General features: G+C 46.8%; 1 protein-coding gene across 5 annotated transcripts in view; it reads right to left on the bottom strand.

Annotated features, from left to right (window-relative positions):
• The window catches only part of LOC147615608 (uncharacterized), a 97,840-nt gene that overhangs the window by 33,223 nt on the left and 46,277 nt on the right, over positions 1 to 18,340 (bottom strand). The window contains exon 7 of one of the 5 annotated variants that reach the window (XM_086778116.1): positions 4,586 to 4,661. The exons of the other annotated variants lie outside the window; for them this stretch is intronic. Within the exon in view, the coding sequence (XP_086634242.1) occupies positions 4,586 to 4,661 (76 nt within the window). The remainder of the gene's footprint in view (positions 1 to 4,585; positions 4,662 to 18,340) is intronic. 5 annotated transcript variants of the gene reach the window in all.

Raw genomic sequence — 18,340 nt, forward strand, 5'->3', positions numbered from 1 at the left:
GTGGCCGCGTTTTACAGCTCAGCTGTTGCGGCCACCCACTCGCCCCCTTCACATCTGTTGCCCAGCTACCGCCCGTTTCACTTGCCTCCTTCACACCATAGGACGTCTCTATCTTACTCGCCCGCCATTCTCAATCACTCGGCCCCTTCACATGTGGGTAGCCCACTACTTATCGCCGCCTCCACACCATAGGGCGGGCCTATCCATTACTTGCCGGCCATCTCAACCACTCGCTTCTTCACACACTGCAATCTCCACTCAACACCTTCACACACGCGACCAATTCCGCGCCCTTACTAACGCTGGCAGCAAGACCAAGCCTCATGGTCACTACCAGCAGGCAAGTCAGACTCTATTGCGGGCCCTAAAGAGAATGCCGAGGAGAGGGAGAGCTTGAGTTCCTTGCAAGCAAACACACACAAGAGAGTGCAAGACACGACAGAGATGGTTGGCTGAATTTTCTTCTATCTTCTTCTCTTCTCTACAACCATATAACTAAAAGATAAGAGTACATACATAAAGGGAAAGTACTCTCCTTCAATAGCATACGATGGTCAATCCATAGTGTGAATCCGACTATATGAGCTAGCGCTATAACTATTGCCACAACTCAAGGACTCCAAAGTGACTATCACACAGCCTGTCATCCACTGGCAGCATATCAACCATAATCTCACCAACCATGCTAGTGGTATAAGTGCGGAAGCTATCACCCAGGTGAGTCATCAATGTCCGCAACACTAGTTGAGCTCAATATCTCAACACTCCCCCTCAAGCTCAACTCCACACACCGCACTCCAAGTAAGCTCCTAAACCTGTGGAGTTTCTCTGTGCCCAATGTCTTTGTGAAGATGTCAACCACCTATTCCTCTATGCTAACATATACCAGATCTACATCACTTGCTAGAACTTTCTTCCTCACAAAGTGATAATGCACCTCAATGTGCTTCGTTTTAGCATGGTACACTAGGTTATTGGCCAACTTTTTGCTACTCATGTTGTCACAATAAATGACAACTGCCCTATCCACGGGTTCACCCATATCACCAAATAGCTTCTGAAACTAAGCTACCTCACAAGCTGCCATAACAGCACCCCTGTACTCTGCCTCTGTACTCAACAAGACAATTGTTGGCTGCTGCTTACTGCTCCAACTCACATCGTCACTCCCAAATGAAAACATAAAACCAATGATAGATCTCGTGTGTGCGACACTACCAGCCAAATCACCATCTCTGTACCCATGTAGCTATATCTCTTTACCAGCTACATAGAGAAGTCCATAATCAACTATGGACTTTATGTACCTGAGAATCCATCTAGCCACATCCAAGTGTGCCTTCCTAGGGGCCTGTATAAACTAACTAACAAGTCCAACAGCATAGCTTAAGTCTGGCCTAGTAATGGTCATGTAAATCAAGCTACCCACTATGCACCTGTACGTCGTGGGGTCCTCCAAAAGCTCACCTGTATCTACAGAAAGTTTTGTATTCTGCTCCAATGGCACTGAAATAGGCTTACAGCCCGTCATACCATACTTGGACATGTCCAAGCCATATTGTCTCTGCAATAACAAAATGCCATGAGGTGATCTCACCACCTCTATGCCTAGCAAATACCATAGCTCACCCAAATCCTTCATCTCAAACTTCTGCTTCAAAAGCCTCTTAACATCATGTATGTGAGCATCACTATCACCAATGATAATAAGTCATCCACATAGATGACTTATAGCACAATCCCTCTATCTGCCTTTTTAACATAAAGTGAAAAATCTACATTCGATATCTGAAATCCAATGGTAACAAGATACTCCCCGATCTTGTTTGACCATGCTCTAGGTGCCTACTTCAAGCCATACAAGGCTCTGCTTAACCTACACAAAAAATCTGGGTATGCATCACTCTCATAACTTGGTAGATGCATCATGTATACTTCTTCTTGCAAATCATCATGCAAGAAGGCATTCTTTACATCCATCTGACATTGGTCAAGCAAGCATGAAAACAGCATGCAATTTCAATTGCAAGCAAGCAAGCAAGCACATAAAGATGCTATGCAATGCAGCATTGGTATGGACAATCCCCGTTCATGAGACTATACCAAAATAGACGTGCTCCACGCAAGTACACGAGGTACCAGACCCAATGGAACACCAATCCACCAAGCATTTCCGGGCATATACACAGAGGCACAAGTCCCAACGGAAAGCCAAGTCCACAGTATCACATGAGTGGCATCAATCCCCGGCATAAACAACTGCCATGGACACCAGTCCAATGTCCATACATGATAAGAAAGCACGGGTGGACCAATTGGGTGGCCAAATGGTGACAGCTGAGCTCATCTACAATCATGTTTCCGACTTGCTTACTTCAAGCTCCAATTTCTTGGTGACTCGAGACACGCGAAGTCGTGGTTGCTGTAGATGTTCTAACATCTTCGAGTTGTGGCAATTCTAACTTATTATCTTCATATTCGATTGCCAATTTCCAACATGCATCAAGAGTAGCTGGCCGGACTAGTACCAGGTAATCATGCATTTTATGGCCTCTAACCCCTCTTCGGAAACAAGGCAACAATTGATCATCTATCAACCTTTCCCGAAGTTTGCACCTTGAATTTAAGTGCTTCAGACGAGATACATAGTCTCTCATCAACTCATCTTCCTTTTGTTTGATGTTATGTAGTTGTGCCACAAGACTCCATCTGTCGCCACTGCGGGCAAAACTGGACACAAAAACATTCTTTAACCTTGTGAAGTTAACCTTATTCTCAGGCTTAATGGTTCGGAACCACCGATGAGCTTTTCCCTCTAAGGTCAACGGAAGGCATGTATCATGGTCACATCACTGACCGGTCCGCAGGTTTCACATGTGGATTCAAAAATCTCTACATGTTGGATAGGATCCCCGTCCCCAAAGAACGTTTGGACAAGTTTCGAAATGATATGGGGTTTCCTCTGCTAGGTATCTCAGGTTCATGGATTGGTCCAGTCGTGGTACCCTGGTGGAATTCCCCATTAGTCGCCTCTGTGCGCCTTTGTGTAATTAAGAGTTCCATGTCTTGTAAGAATGTAGGGTTATTGATCATTAGCTCAATATCCTTCTTGGTGTAGAGTCCGTCCTCTACTTCTACAACCAAGTTAGCTAGATTACCCTCTTCTTCTCTGGTTGTAAACCCTTCCTCCATTTTGGATTCCTCGTTGATGGGTTCCAAGTTCGGCATTTCTTCCTCAGGTTCTTTACCTCGTGATTGGAGTGGGTTAACATTTCCCGTCTCCTTTCTCTCAGATCTTGCCCTACGAGTATCAAGCTCTTGTTTTCTTAAGCTTAATTCTCGCAGTTGTTGTTCTAACTCACTTCATTGGAGGTCCAATTCCACTTCCTCGTGGTGGTGGAAAAGAATATTTGACCCGTCCTAGTTGCACTTCCCACATCTCGTCTAATTCGAGGGGTGCCAGTATTTGACAAACTAGAATTCAACACTTGGAATGGCACTTCTTGTCTTGGACCGAGTCCAGTACTAGTTGACAAACCCATGCCCACAGATTCCGCTTCTTCATCATAACTAGTTTGGAGACCCAAAAATCCCCGGGCGATATCAATGATCCCACTGGACTTGGTTGGGGAGTGTGGTTTATCTTCTTCCCCAAACCCAGCGTATCTCAGCCCCTCTTCCATGGATTCTTCACTACTAGTTTCAGCGGTGGTCAGGTTTCTCAAAACACGCAAGTGTGTGCTTGCGGAATGTCCTGATCCCATACTTATCCCACACTTCTTTGGTAGGAAGTTCCTGGGTGATTTCATGCACTATCGTCAGGCGTAAGACCGTCTAATGTATGTATGATTTGATGAGCTATTAATCAACCCAAATTGATTTACTTTCTGATTCTGTCGCTCTGTTCCGGAGGCGTGAAATAGCAGAGAATGTTTCACGTCGTGAAACTGCAGGAAATGGTTCACGTCGTGAATGGTTTTCCTGCACTTTCATGTGCTCAAAAATTTTCCTCCTTAAGGTTAAATTCCTTCCTTTAGTCGAATTCCCTTTCCTTAGCCGACCTATTTCCGCGTCGGCAGTATGTGGTTTTGGATGTATAATACTTATCCAAATGATGAAAATTAGATTGTGCCACTCCTAAGAAATGAAATGCAAGTTCTTGGCTCAATCAATGGTTCTTTATGTTTTTTATTTTTATGAATTTTTTGAAAAAAGAAGAAAACAACACACAATCTGCTCCTTCACGTTGGTGTTTTTAGTGATGCTAACTTCAAAATTATCAAAAGTAACCAATGAATCCTTTCCTAAACTACTCCACCATAACATTCACAGCTTCAAAACCATATCTTTTTTCTCAACCACACACACCTTATCCCTTCATTTTCCACACACTGCACTACTAGAATGCAAAGACAATAATGAATACTATGCAATGGGAGCTGAAACTCAAAGAGTATGGAAGAAACAAAGGTGTTTCCCCGGTAGCAGCGCCAAAAATGTTATGGGCTACCACACCTCCAAGAGGGAACTCTACACATTCACCTAATGGATGAGCAATAGAACACAACCGTCGTGGGGTACTTACCAATGCTTCGATCTCGAGTCCCTTGAGGCCTCCAAGCTCGCTTGTCAAGCTCCAAACTCCAAGCTCCACCTCCACACTATCACCGTGGAATCGCTCACACCATCACATAGACCAATCACACTCTCTCTCACTCTCTCATACAAGCATAAGTACACAAGCATCAAAGAGGCACAATGCTAGAATGCTCACTCCTCTCTCTCTCTCAAGTCACAAAGGGAGAGCTCTCAATAGCACAAAGGGGATTGTGTCCTTTTCATTATAAGAAAATGCCTTATATACAATTGGTCCTTATTCACACTTGGGCGCCCAAAACTTACTTACTAGGCCTTAGGTGGCCAATATCTCATAATGTACAACCTTTATAGTGTCTTTTCATGACACTTATTAATGTCCTCAATTGAGAATCATGTTGTTAATCCAAATGAGATTAACATCGATTTCTTCATCGGATGTCATCATTGTTATTTTTGTAAATATTATTTAAGGTTTAGTCTTATAGAAGGCTAAGGTTCACTTAAAAAGCCATGTATAATCATACTTGGAGAGAAAGCCTGAAAGGGCCAGGCCTCCAAAGTCTCAAGAAGGCTTCCCACCGCTTCCGCATGAGTTCAAAACCTCCCTATAGCTTCCCCCACTAACCGCAAAGGGTGTGAATAATATCAAGCCACATGCTCCTGATAGTATCAACCGGCAAAGTGTGGGTACCCTCGATGGCCTCGCTGCATCTAGCACGCCAAATGTACCAGGCTGCGATGCTATTGCAAATCTACCACCTCTGGCATGAGCCTGGCCGCCAGTCACCAATAGGATGGGCTGTTATTGGTACTGTTGTAATACGATGGTGAGAGACCTGAAGGGCTTGCCCTCCCCCATACTCCTCATAAGCCCTGATCGCTCCAACCTCTGTGGCCCAAGCGACAATGCCCCAAGTGATGATCCGGGTCAATGCCCTATCCATAGCGAAGATGCACAGAATCCACTGCCAAATCTGTTGAGCCTTCAAGCAATCCCAAAGGCAATGTTGCTGAGACTCCTGATGCCGGCCACACCGCAGACAAGCCGCTAACCGACCTCCAAGTACCAGCCAAGTACCAACTGCCAAACTCTTGTGTGCCATCAACCAAAGAATGAGTGTGATCTTTCTAGGCCGAAAGTTGTCCCAAAGCCTCTTCCAGAAATCTAAAAGAAAACGCTATGATAGGCCCTATGACTGCCAATGTGCTGCTGCTGCCGGTGTGCCATCTATCTCAAGCATCTGGATCATACGGCCTAGCCGCGCTGTATATGCAAAGGAGGGGGCGTCCAGAGTCTCCTCCCGATCCGCAAGATCATGCCAAGTCCACTCTCCCGGGTCCCACTGCAGCCGCGTGACAGGTAGGCACTCCCAAATCCATAGCCGCCATAGTCTCTCCTTGGCCACCTTGGCCGGCATTCCCATGCCCGAAAACCGATCACCCTCACCCGCTGCAAGGTGTAGCCTCTGAAATCCTCCAAGGGGAGCTCTGATCTCTCTAGTCTACCCCGGGATCCAATACAAAAAGTGAGCAGACCACTGTCCTCATCTGCTCCGTGGACCGCCACAAGGATATCGTATCTAGTAAACACTCCTAACCACACTGGGGGAGTCGGGTCTAGAATAGGCATCAACTCCTGAGGGATAGCTGAGTCAATGTCGACGCTCAGCCTATCTCCACCCCGAATCCCTGTCAGGCCTCTCCCCTGCTCCTCCAAGGGTAACTACCTGTGTGCAATCCAATCTCCAAGAGACCTGGCTGGTCCCGTGCTCACGGCTCCCCAAGATACATGCGGCCAGGCCCCCAACATGTGGCCACTGGGTAAATGGATCAAGGGGTTCCAGACGAAAGGCTGCCGGAGCCGCTCCTCTGAGGCAACAGGAACTATCTGTCTAAGGACTAGCTTGAGATGATTCCCAAGCCCGAAGTAAACTGGCTGCAAATCTGTCCTCAAAAGCTGGGTTCAAACCACGGGCTCTCATCTCTTTGAAGATCCATTGGGGACTGCGGCCACAGGCCCCCAAGGCTCGTAGTGCGGACCAAAATCTGGGCCAAAAAGAAATCCTTCCACCGCTCACCACCGGGAAGGAGTCCTCTGACAATCAACTTGCCTAGCAGGGCACAGCTTTGAATAGCTAGATCAATAAGGCCAAGCCCCCCTCTACTACGTGGTTGATTGATCACTCGCCATGCCACCTTGGCCTTGGCTGGCCTCCCATCACTTCCGGCCCATAAGAAGTTCCCAATCAATCATTGAACCTGGCCAATACATGCCCGAGAAAAGGCCCAGCACGAAGTGATGTACCACATGGTGGCTAGCAGTATCTGGTTCACCACCACCACTCTGCCTACTAGGGAGAGCCTCGCCGAGGTCCAATATAAAAGCTTCTTCCAAATACTCAAAAGAAGCAGAGCGAGCTACTCCTCGGGAGAGATATCTATGCCAACCTGGCAACCGAGATATAGAACTAGAGTGCCCGTCGAGATCCACTGAAAATCCTCGACTAGTCGCCAAGTCGGGGCGAGTGCTGAGCCTACCCAAAAACCACACGAGTTGTGCCAGTTGATCTGTGCTCCTAAAGCGTGGCAAAAAACCTCTATTGCCTCCGTGAATCTCTGTAGATTCCCCACATCTCCTGCAAGGAAAGCTACTGTGTCATCTGCAAACTCTGAGTCCAGCAGCTCCTCCTGCGTGCGGAGGGGAAGACGCAATCCCTCAAGCCCGGTCTCATGGGCGGAGAGAGAGCTACTCATGCCCTCGGCGATGAATAGGAAGAGGTAAGGTGCCAAAGGATAGCCCTGTCTAACCGAGCGGGAGAGGGGGGAGTCCGTCACCACGGGCTCCCTGAATGAGAACTTGGCTCTGTGAGGCTAAGTAAAGTCCTAAGACTCCAGGAATCCACTCCATAGGGAATCCCATCCGGTTCATAGTGCCCTCCAAAAAGCTCCAATCGACCCTATCATAAGCTTTCTCAAAGTCTAGGAGTAGTACAATGAGGTCCCGCTGCCGCATCCTGGCCAAAGCTGTTGCCTCCCAGAAGGTGAAGATGGTATCCAAAATGCTCCAATCCTGAACAAAGCCAGTCTGAGTGTCGTGGATCAAGTCTAGGAGAAAAGGCTAAAGTGTCCTGCTGATGGCCTTGGCCCTTGGCCAAGATCCTATAGGCTGTCCCTAGAAGAGTGATGGGTCTCCACTGGCGGATCTCCAATCTATCACCACCCTCCTTGGGAATCAAGTGGATCAAGCCCTCTGAGGGCCTCTCTGGCATGGCACCTGTGATCGTAATCTCACTGAAGGAAGCACGAAGGCCACCTTCCATGAGGTCCCAATGGCGAAGAAAGGAGGAGATTGGAGGCCCGTCCGCCCCCGAGCATTTGCCCCTGGGAAGTGCCGTAAACTGCCTCCACACCAACTCCTCAGCAGTAAAAGATGTCAATAAGAATGACTGAAGAGAAGGGGGAACCACCTCCCTCATATGCCACTAGACCCTCTCGCGTGCTTCCACCACCTATGGTGATACTGGGGCACCAGTGAGGAGGGATTGAAAAAAGTATGTGGCGATGGCTCTCACCTAGGGGGGATCTGAAACAATAGCGCCACACAACCTGCAAATTCCGTCTCTCCTCATGTGGGGGCCGGCTATCTCAAAGAAATCCCATGTGACTCTATCGCCTGCCAGAGTCCAGAAAGAGGCCCTCGCATGATACCTGTACTCCACCCTCCTCTCCTCTATGGATCTAATCTCCGTGTGAGTGGCCGCAAGCTGACTCTGGATCCATTGACTATCCGCAGACCTCTCCCGAAGCCACTGTAGAGAGGCAAGCCTCCTCTGCAAACGCCTCTCCTGCTCTTGGAAACCTTCTAATCAGCTCTGGGCTGCCTCCTGCAAGAAACAGTTGATCTCCCCTAAGCCCTCATCCACTGTGCGCGCAGCAGAGCCTGAAAGAAAATCCAATCCCGCCCATATCTGCTCTATCCTACTACAAATCTATGGGTCCTGAATGAGGCTATTCGGATCCTCGAGCTCATTTACCTGTCATGCCTCTAGGGGTCCTCTAAGGACAAAATAACCAGAGCGTGGTCAGAAAATGTAGTGCCTGCCAAGATACCAATCATACCATACCCCCCCCCCCCCCCCCCCCCCCCCGGGCGGCTGCAAGCTCATCCACGTAAAATCTGTCAAGTCTAGAGAGGTTGTAAATCGCGGGTGCCCGGGGGACCAGGGCCTTTGACACACTTCTTGATACCATCAATGCATATTAAAACATTTAAACATGGCCAAAACCTTAACACATATCCTCATCACTTTGCATAAAACATAAAAGCTAGACAAAACATCCACAAATACTGAAAATGGAGCTTGCACATGTGACACCGCATAGAGGCCGGATTGGGCCGACCCCCCTTGGAGTATTTTATTACCCAAGGAGAATAATATCATGTACAAGCTTTGAGGGCCTTACTCTCCCCACGGGAGATGCCGGAATATCCATATACAAATGCCATAACACAACCCAACACGAGGCAACCAAGCTGGAACACAAGCTGTAGAAATACTGAACCAAAAATATAATCCATATACCTCTGTGTGGGTACTGATTCTTCCCCAAAAACCACAGGTCTTCATGCAATAGAGTACAGCAAGTATAACTCTCCATTCAGCCGGTACAAGTACAATGGCTGGTACAGCCGGTACAATGGTTGGTACATGTACAGTGGCTGGTACAGTAAGTGCAGTGGCAAGTACAACAAGTACAGTGGCGGGTACAGCAAGTACTAATGTTGGAACAACAGGTACACTGGCTAGTACAGTGGCTCATACAACCAAGTACAGTAAGTACAAGGATTGGTACAATCAATACAGTGGCTGGTACAAGCAAGTACAAGGACTTGTACAACCAGTACAATGGCTAGAAATCATAATAAATGATTACATACCCTTGCCTTCAGTATTTCTTAGCGATGGAAGCCTCCAAAACAGTCCCCGACAGTCAGTATTCTTCATGGGAAGCCTTCAAGAGAGAGAGAAAGAGAGCAGCCATCATTAGGGCAGCCTGTAACGGTGGTAGAGGCTAGTGTGCAACAAGAGAGCCTCTATTAATGAAGAGAGAGGGCTCCAATTTATAGATTTGGGCCTCCCATGAGCTGAAATGGCAAGAGAAGGCTACAATGACAAGTGGAGAGCCACACAATAGCTTAAGTGACAAGTGTGAGGCCACTTGTCGCACTTTGATTCACTTTCTAACAAGTGTCAGGCCACTTGTCTCACTTTAATCCACTTTCTTGCCACATGTCCCAATCTAAAAGATGGGTCCTTCCATAAACTTTATCTCTAAAAATATCCCAACTGGTAGACATTCTGTCTTAGGCACTTTGCCAACTCTTGGTATCTGCTCAATTCGAGATGTAATGACGCGAACAGAATTTCCATCGGAGTGGGCCAAAAATAGCAACTCTCCTAAATTTTAGGAGTGTGGTCCTTTGTATTTCAGGATAATCCCCCATTCCCCAAGCTTGTACTTTCCAAATATTTAGACATCCTGGAGTCCACCAAACCCCTTTCATATTGGGAAATGTCCAGGCTAGTGACATCCTCCCCAACTTCTTAAAAGTTGTCCGCAACTTTAAGCTTGAAGCCATATATCCAAGATATAATCATGTCCCATCAAGTCGACGAGACGAGACAATCTCAAAAATCCAATATAACTAAAGATTCCATGTCCCAAATAAATGGGCAAGAATTCCGTGGAAGATATGCTAGACACAGGCACAAGAGCCAATTGTGTCTCAATCACCAATATCAATGAGATAATCATATGCCAATGAAAATCACCAACCATGTGCTAAGACACTTAAATAAGTGCCATGCACAAGAAACTAGTGCCTCGCACAGAAACATGTGCTATGCACACAAACTGGTGCCATTCTAGATCACTAACCATGGTGATAGAAAAGCTGGTTCTCCATAGTTAATATCATAGGTATACCCTGTTTCTCCTAGTTTATAGGCATTTCGGCCAAATGAGAAACCATAGAATGTCACTGTATAATCGAGTAACAAACAAGCTCAAGGCACACAAACATATGCCAATCCACATGACCCTTGGCGTACACATAAGTCCCCTGCCAACCAAGTATCATGTCCACTTTACCACTACATCTTGGATGAGAGGTGGTCTCAAGTAACAAGATAAAACAATCACTCGCAGGCATATAAAGCTTGGTGTTCCATAAGCATTTATGCCGCACAGTTTATAGGCATTTCAGCCACCAATAGTTTGTAGACATTTCGGCCACCAACTCACACTACCCTCTCAAGTGCCCATGTTCCCTTCCATCTGCTCTCTATTGTTCCACCCATACATGGTAGAAACAATCTTCAAGAGAGCACGTAGAACAAGAGAACACTACACAGGGTATGTTGTGCTTGACACTACCCTTTGAAGTGCCCATGTTCCCTTCCATCTGCTCTCTATTGTTCCACCCACATGGTAGAAACAATCTTTAAGAGAGCACGTAGGACAAGAGAACACTACGCAGGGTATATGAACCATGAGTTCCATAAGTTCAATGCATCCCAAATAAAGGGAGCCAAAAAGAATAATCCATCCCAATAAAAGAGAGTCATAAACATAATCCATAAACCTGAGGATGGATCCAAATCCCTAGAAAAAAAGAAGTCCAAGAATCCATAGACCTGTATACCATAACTCTTACCACATGCTTCATGCTGACCACACACCTTCGAGTAGAGATGGACTTTTACCATAAAAGCATCATATCCATGAGATATCCAAATATTTCTTCTCTATAAACTGTGATAGATTCGTCCATAGAAATTGCTTGTGAAGCCCAATATCTATATAAATCTCGTCCAAGAAGAAATAAATCTCCATAGATATAATCCATCCCATTAAAGGGAGCCCTAAACAATGTTTCCTTGAAACCATCTCAAGGCAAACACCACCACCTTTCTCCTTGCATGGCTATACAAGGATTAGTGAACATCAAAAACACTTCGTAGTAAATAGCAAAAGCACCAACTTTGCAAACTCAAAGTATACTTAGCTTTTCTTTGCCAAGTTGGTCATGAAGCCAAAAGAAATATCTCATCACCATATCCTTAAGATATCCTGAGATATATTTCCATATAGCTTGCCTATAAGCTTGATAATATAATCCACAATATCCATATGGAAAGAGTGCTAAACGTGTGCACATAAAGCCAACTCCATACTTCCAAGATAAATTTTGTGAATTCATAAATCCTTAGACCAAGCTGTCTATTGCTCATATTCTTGCTTCATAGGCTATGAAGTGGCTGGCCATGCTTAATAGCAATGATGGTAAGTGTGGTCCCCACTTGAGATCTTCTCTTCTTTATTGATAGAAGGAAGCCTCCGCTTCCAAGAAAGCCTATGCTTTGATACCAATGTAACTCGCGGGTACCCGGGGGACCAGGGCCTTTGACACACTTCTTGATACCATCAATGCATATTAAAACATTTAAACATGGCCACAATCTTAACACATATCCATCATCACTTTGCATAAAACATAAAAGTTGGACAAAACATCCACAAATGCTGAAAATGGAGCTTGCACATGTGACACCGTATAGAGGCCAGAATGGGCCGACCCACTCCTTGGAGTATTTTATTACCCAAGGAGAATAATATCATGTACAAGCTTTGAGGGCCTTACTCTCCCCACGGGAGATGCTAGATTATCCATATACAAATGCCATAACACAGCCCAACATGAGGCAACCAAGCCGGAACACAAGCTGTAGAGATGCCAAACCAACAATATAATCCATATACCTCCGTGTGGGTATTGATTCTTCCCCAAAAACCACGGGTCTTCATGCAATAGAGCTGGTATAGCAAGTACAACTCTCCATTCAGCAGGTACCAGTGGCTGGTACAGCCGGCACAGTGGCTGGTACAACAAGTACAGTGGCAGGTACAACAAGTACAAGAAGTACTAATGCTGGTACAGTAGGTTTAGTGGATGATACAAGCAGGTATAGCAAGTACAAGGACTAGTACAACCAGTACAGTGGCTGGTACAATAGGTACAAGGGCTGGTACAATAGGTACAATGGCTAGAAATCATAATAAATGATTAAATACCCTTGCCTTCAATATTTCTTCGCGATGGAAGCCTCCAAAACAGTCCCCAACAGCCGGTATTCTTCATCGGCACATGAGAGAGAGAGAGAGAGAGAGAGAGAGAGAGAGAGAGTAGTCATCATTAGGGCAGCCTGTAACGGTGGTAGAGGCTAGTGTGCAACAAGAGAGCCTCTATTAATGAAGAGAGAGGGCTCCAATTTATAGATTTGGGCCTCCCATGAGCTGAAATTGCAAGAGAAGGCTACAATGACAAGTGGAGAGCCACACAATACCTTAAGTGACAAGTGTGAGGCCACTTGTCGCACTTTGATTCACTTTCTAACAAGTGTCAGGCCACTTATCTCACCTTGGTCCACTTTCTTGCCACATGTCCCAATCTAAGGGATGGGTCCTTCCATAAACTGTATCTCTAAAAATATCCCAACTGGTAGACATTCTGTCTTAGGCACTTTGCCAACTCTTGGTATCTGCTCAATTCGAGATGTAATGATGCGAACAAAATTTCCATTGCAGTAAGGCCAAAAATAGCAACTCTCCTAAATTTTAGGAGTGTGGTCCTTTGTATTCCAGGATAACTCCCCATTCCCCAAGCTTGTACTTTCCAAATATTTAGACATCCTGGAGTCCACCAGACATATTTCATACTGGGAAATGTCCAGGCTGGTGACAAAGGTTGGGGCCGGTGCTCCTCCTATCCAATCTCGAGAAGCGAAGGCTCCCAGGGCTACGCCCAAACTCTGGAAGATGCCAAGGGTCATGTCCCCTGACTGCAAGAACCATCTCCTCCCAGGCTTAGTACTGTGCTCCTGCAACTAGGGCCGTGCCATTTAAAGCTTTGTCTTTCTTCAATGCCCTATACACACGCTGAATCCGCCACTCCTATTGCACACAGCCATGCATTGAATGCATTGCTACCAAAACTGACCCACGCTCCTAGTTTTTTTTGTTGCTCACCAGACTTTACAACTGGCTGGGACCCATGCACATGATCATCCTCTTCCTGGCACTGTGATATCAAGTTTGTCATCTTCAATTTGCGCTTGAGCTATGAGCTTCATGAACTTGTCAAGAGCTGTGTTCTTCTCTTCCAGCCAGCCCATCTTCTTGTAGTCATGTGGGGCGTTTATCCGTGATGATGACTCAATCATCACGATAAATGGCCCATTTTCCTGCCTTGCGGCTTCCATAACCTGAACCATCCTGGTTTTCCTATGTTCCACCTAGAGGGGGATGAGGTCATCTCCAAGGTATATTTTGGTCGTTTGGAGGGTGGCCCTCTTCTTCAAAAAAGCCAAACGAGACTCCGTATCTTTGAACTTGAGGAGGAGAGGCCTCTCCCTCATTAAGTTGCCCGCTTGCAAGCCTATTACTCACACATGTAGAGCCCTAGATTGGAGACGCTTCTCTTCCTCAAGTGTGGCCATCATGATGGATGTGGCATTTGGGGTGTGGACTGTTTTTTTCTTTTTCACAACCTCAACCCATTTGGAGGTTTCTCCAACCTCTTCTTTGGTTGCTTCCATGTCTTTTTGGAGGCCTGCATGCTCCTCCCGAAATCCTGATTTAGCCTCTTGAATCTTTGTTGTGATTGCCTTCTTAGCCTTCTCTAGTTCCGCCTCAAGTTTGGCATTGGTGTCTCGCAACTGGGCAATCTCTAGAGCAAGGGCTTCTTGTGTAGCTAGTTCTCCTTCCTCTTTGCCATACTTATGCATCTCTTCCTTGCATGATTCCATACATTTCTCCATGCATGCAGCCAAGAATGCATCCTTCCAGGCTTCCATCTCTTGTCGCATCTCATCTTGCAGCTGTTTGTACATTTCCTCTATCCGGTTGTCTTTTCCCTAGATCTCAGTCCTAACAGCATGAATCTCCTTTTGATGCTGGTTCAATGTCCTCTCTATCAGCTTCTTTTGGTCTTAAGAGGGCCTTCTGAGCCTGTTCTTCGATCTTGTTCACTCTGTCTTCAAGAGGGAGCACCATTGTCACAATCACCCAGCTCCAGCTGTGGTCAAGGACACGAGAGAAGATGGGAGCCGGCCCGATGTGCGATGGGGTAAGGGCAGGAGTGGCTTCTGGTTGAGGGTTCAACCATTAGTCTGAGGTAGGGACATTCTACATTATTGGGATTGAGGAGGCGGGACAGGTAGCAATGGCGGGTGGGTGCGCAACAAGTACGAAGATACGGGCGCGTGGCAAACAGCGATGGCGGGGCGGGTGGGTGCGCAGCAGGTACGCGCAACAGGTACGGATGTGTAGAAGTGCGCAGCAGGTACGGACACGTAGCAGTGCATAGTACGGACACGTAGCAGTGCATAGTACGGAGTTATGGTCATACGGGTGGAGGCGGCGGGGCAAGCAGCGATGGCGAGTGGATGCGCAATAGGTACAGACGCAGAGAGAGAGAGAGAGAGAGAGAGAAAGAAAGCAGGCTTTTATTAACGTCTTCCAAAAGACCGAAGTCGGCCTGAGAGACAAATCAGTGTACCTGTGTGGAGTATCCTCTGTCATCCCAACAAAATGAAAAAGTACTAAACTAAAAAGCTGAATCTGGGTGTGCAATAAGTACAATGAGTGGGGGAGGGGATGGAGCTCTACTACTAGGAGAATGCAAAGCTATATGCATGGAGTATACAATCATGATATGCAACCTAGCTAGCTCCATCCTGTACCATACTGGGGGTATAAAATGGTATACATCAATGAAGGGGGTGTCCACAGCTCCTTGAAGAGCATGCCTGGGTCTGCTCTGAAGCGAGCCAGTCGCTCCACACCCTCTCTGTGAAACTGAGCTCTGATCTCTGCCATCTCTCTCTGGTATAGGTGTGGTGTCCGAAAGCCAGGTGTCCTCTGTCTCCTGCGGGCTCTGAGTGTCTGTGCTCTCTGGAGAGTAATTCCCTGCTGTGTAGGGGCTAGGAGTGGGGTGGATCTCTGAAAAAATGTAGTAATCTGTGTCTGTCGTCCCCCCTCTGGAGCTGTCTGAGCCTGTAATGATGTCTCTCTGTGACGCTGTATGTCTAGAATGAATCTCCCCAGTATGCGCCGGTCTGCTGCCTCAAAGAGCTGGCGTAGGGAATGTGGCTCTCTGAATAAAATGGGATATCTCTCTCTCATAGCTGTATATGCTCTGCATCTGCATACATAATGCTCCTCACTCTCCACCTCCTCTCTGCACAATCTGCATACCCTCTCCTCTCAAGGGATCCGTGCTGCTCTGCCAGTCTCGATCTCCAATCGATGTGATGAGACTCTAAACTGACCAATAGCTACTCGGGAGCCGTGTGGTAAAAAGCCCTCCATGTATCTAGGCCTCTCTATAAATCCATCATCAGTGATACTCATGAAGTGATCTCTGTAGTACAGCATCTTTGGTGGAGATGAAATGAAATGAAATGATATATTAACGTCTCTAAGAGGCCATAATGACCTATGAGACCAAAACTTAAGAGTACATCTGAAGTTGGTGTCTCATCAAAGAGAACAAGACTAAAAAGTACAATAAACTGATTGTCCCACAGTTATAAGAACAGAACTGCAAGACTCCAAGATGATACTGAGTAGAAAATACTGGAAAATACTGGAAAATGTATATCAGGTAGATCCATGTATGCTGATCAGTTGAAGAGTTGCCCTCTCCTTAGATCAAGTATCTCCGCCATGGGGCTGTCTAGAATGGAGAGGTCGTAGAAGCGAGGTAGGCGCCTCCGATGCCGAGCAATAATGGCTCTGATCTGGTGATGGTGAGGATGCCGTGGTCGGGATCCCGGTGGGCGTGGCCGAAAAGAGAGAGAGAAATGAAATGAAATGAAATGTTATATTAACGTCTTCAAAAGGCCATAATGACCTATGAGACCAAAAGTTACATCATGGTGGATCTGATACAATGTCTGGATAAAAAACCCCAGAAAATGAAAAATAAAGATGATACTACTGGCACCTAGAAAATGAAACTGGAACTGGAAGGTACACTATGGAGGTACCTCCATCTCATAATATGTGCCGCATCGGACACTGGCGGATCTCCTCAATATCCTCTGTGGTCAGCACCCTGACTGGGTGTCTCGCATGCCTCGCAAGAATAATCCGAATCTGCCGCTGCAACCTCCGTCTATGCTGGGATGCCCTCCTCCGTAGTCGTGGGCGTCTGGACCACCCAAGCTCAATCGCACGATCAATCAGTGTACCCCTGGTGTGGGCGGTATCCATGTCCTGCTGCTGCTGTGGTCCATCTGGCGCAGTGATGGCGGGACTAAAGAAGTCTGTAATGTGCCTCTGAGTCTGGCTCTCTGTGCGCCTAAGCAGGCTATCTCTATGTCTCCGCAGCTCAAGCAAGAACAATCCCAAACACCTCTGGTCCTGGTACCCCATGACTCTGGAAAGTGGTCCAAAACCCTCTCTGAATAAACAGTGGAAACGACCACGTATCTCATAGTATGCAGTACAATGGCATATATAATGCAGCTCTGTCTCTGGCTCCCCATGGCATACTCGGCATATCCTGGCCTCAGCTGGTATACCTCTAGAGAGAGAGTTGTAATAACGTCTTCAAAAGGCCAAAATGACCTATGAGACCAAAAGGTTACATCATATCCATGAGGTACATCATCCTAGGTACAAAATAGTAATAAAGAAAGATAACAAAAATCTAGAATTATAAAATCTGATCTAGGTACATGAGCAGAGAGCTCTCATATCACCCTAACACATCCCTCATGGGCCGCTGTGACATGGTGCTCAAGGTGGTAAAACCGAGCTGGCACGAGAAGGTCCTGCGATGATGGGAGATGATGGCCCAGATCCTCCTGTGGTGGCATGGCCATGGGTGAGGGCCATGGGGTCTGGGGCTTCGAGCTCTGCATAACTCAATGGCTCTGTCGAGTGTCACGCCTCTCGGCCGAGCTCCTGCACTAGCCTGTGGTCTGGGTATGATGGGTGCATCGGCCCTTGGAGTGTTGGCATGGAAGAAGTCGGTGAAAGCTCTCAGTGCTAGTCCTCAAGCAAGTACAACTGATCTGGATCTCACTAAGGACTCCCTATGTCTACGGAGCTCTAGAAGAAAAAGTCCCAGGCATCTCTGATCCGGGAAGTCCGTGATCTTGGAAAGTGATCTAAACCCAGCTCGGAAGAGGTAGTGGAACCTGTCAGAATACGCAGCGGAGATGATGACCAAATCTGGAAACACAAGAGCAAGTGCAGAAAAAACAGCAATGGAGAGAGAGAGAGAGAGAGATAGAGGCGTGTAACTCTGCTCTATATACACAAAGAAGATCCCGAATACAAGACAAGAATGGCAAGGGGCTATGGGGCCATTTTATATGGCCCCCAAGTGGCAGTTGGCCAGCTCCAAAGGCAACTGACTGGACCATATATTCCACGACCAATAGAAATCACCAGTCGGCCAGATATCCCAAGTCGGCCAGCATCTGAAAAAGGTCCACGACCTGTCCAAGACAGTCGGCCACCTCCAGCATAAACAGATGCAGTCGGCCAGCATCAGAGGTCCACTTGCCACCACAAAACTGCCCCCCAAGCCACAAAAAAAAATGAAAAAAATATGGGAAAAAATATGGGGAGTGAGGAAAAATGAGAATAACACCTACAAGGGCAG

This window comes from Cibotium barometz, chromosome 39, assembly GCF_041138505.1.
Source record: "Cibotium barometz isolate CiBa-2024 chromosome 39, ASM4113850v1, whole genome shotgun sequence".
Classification (NCBI taxonomy): Eukaryota; Viridiplantae; Streptophyta; class Polypodiopsida; order Cyatheales; family Cibotiaceae; genus Cibotium; species Cibotium barometz.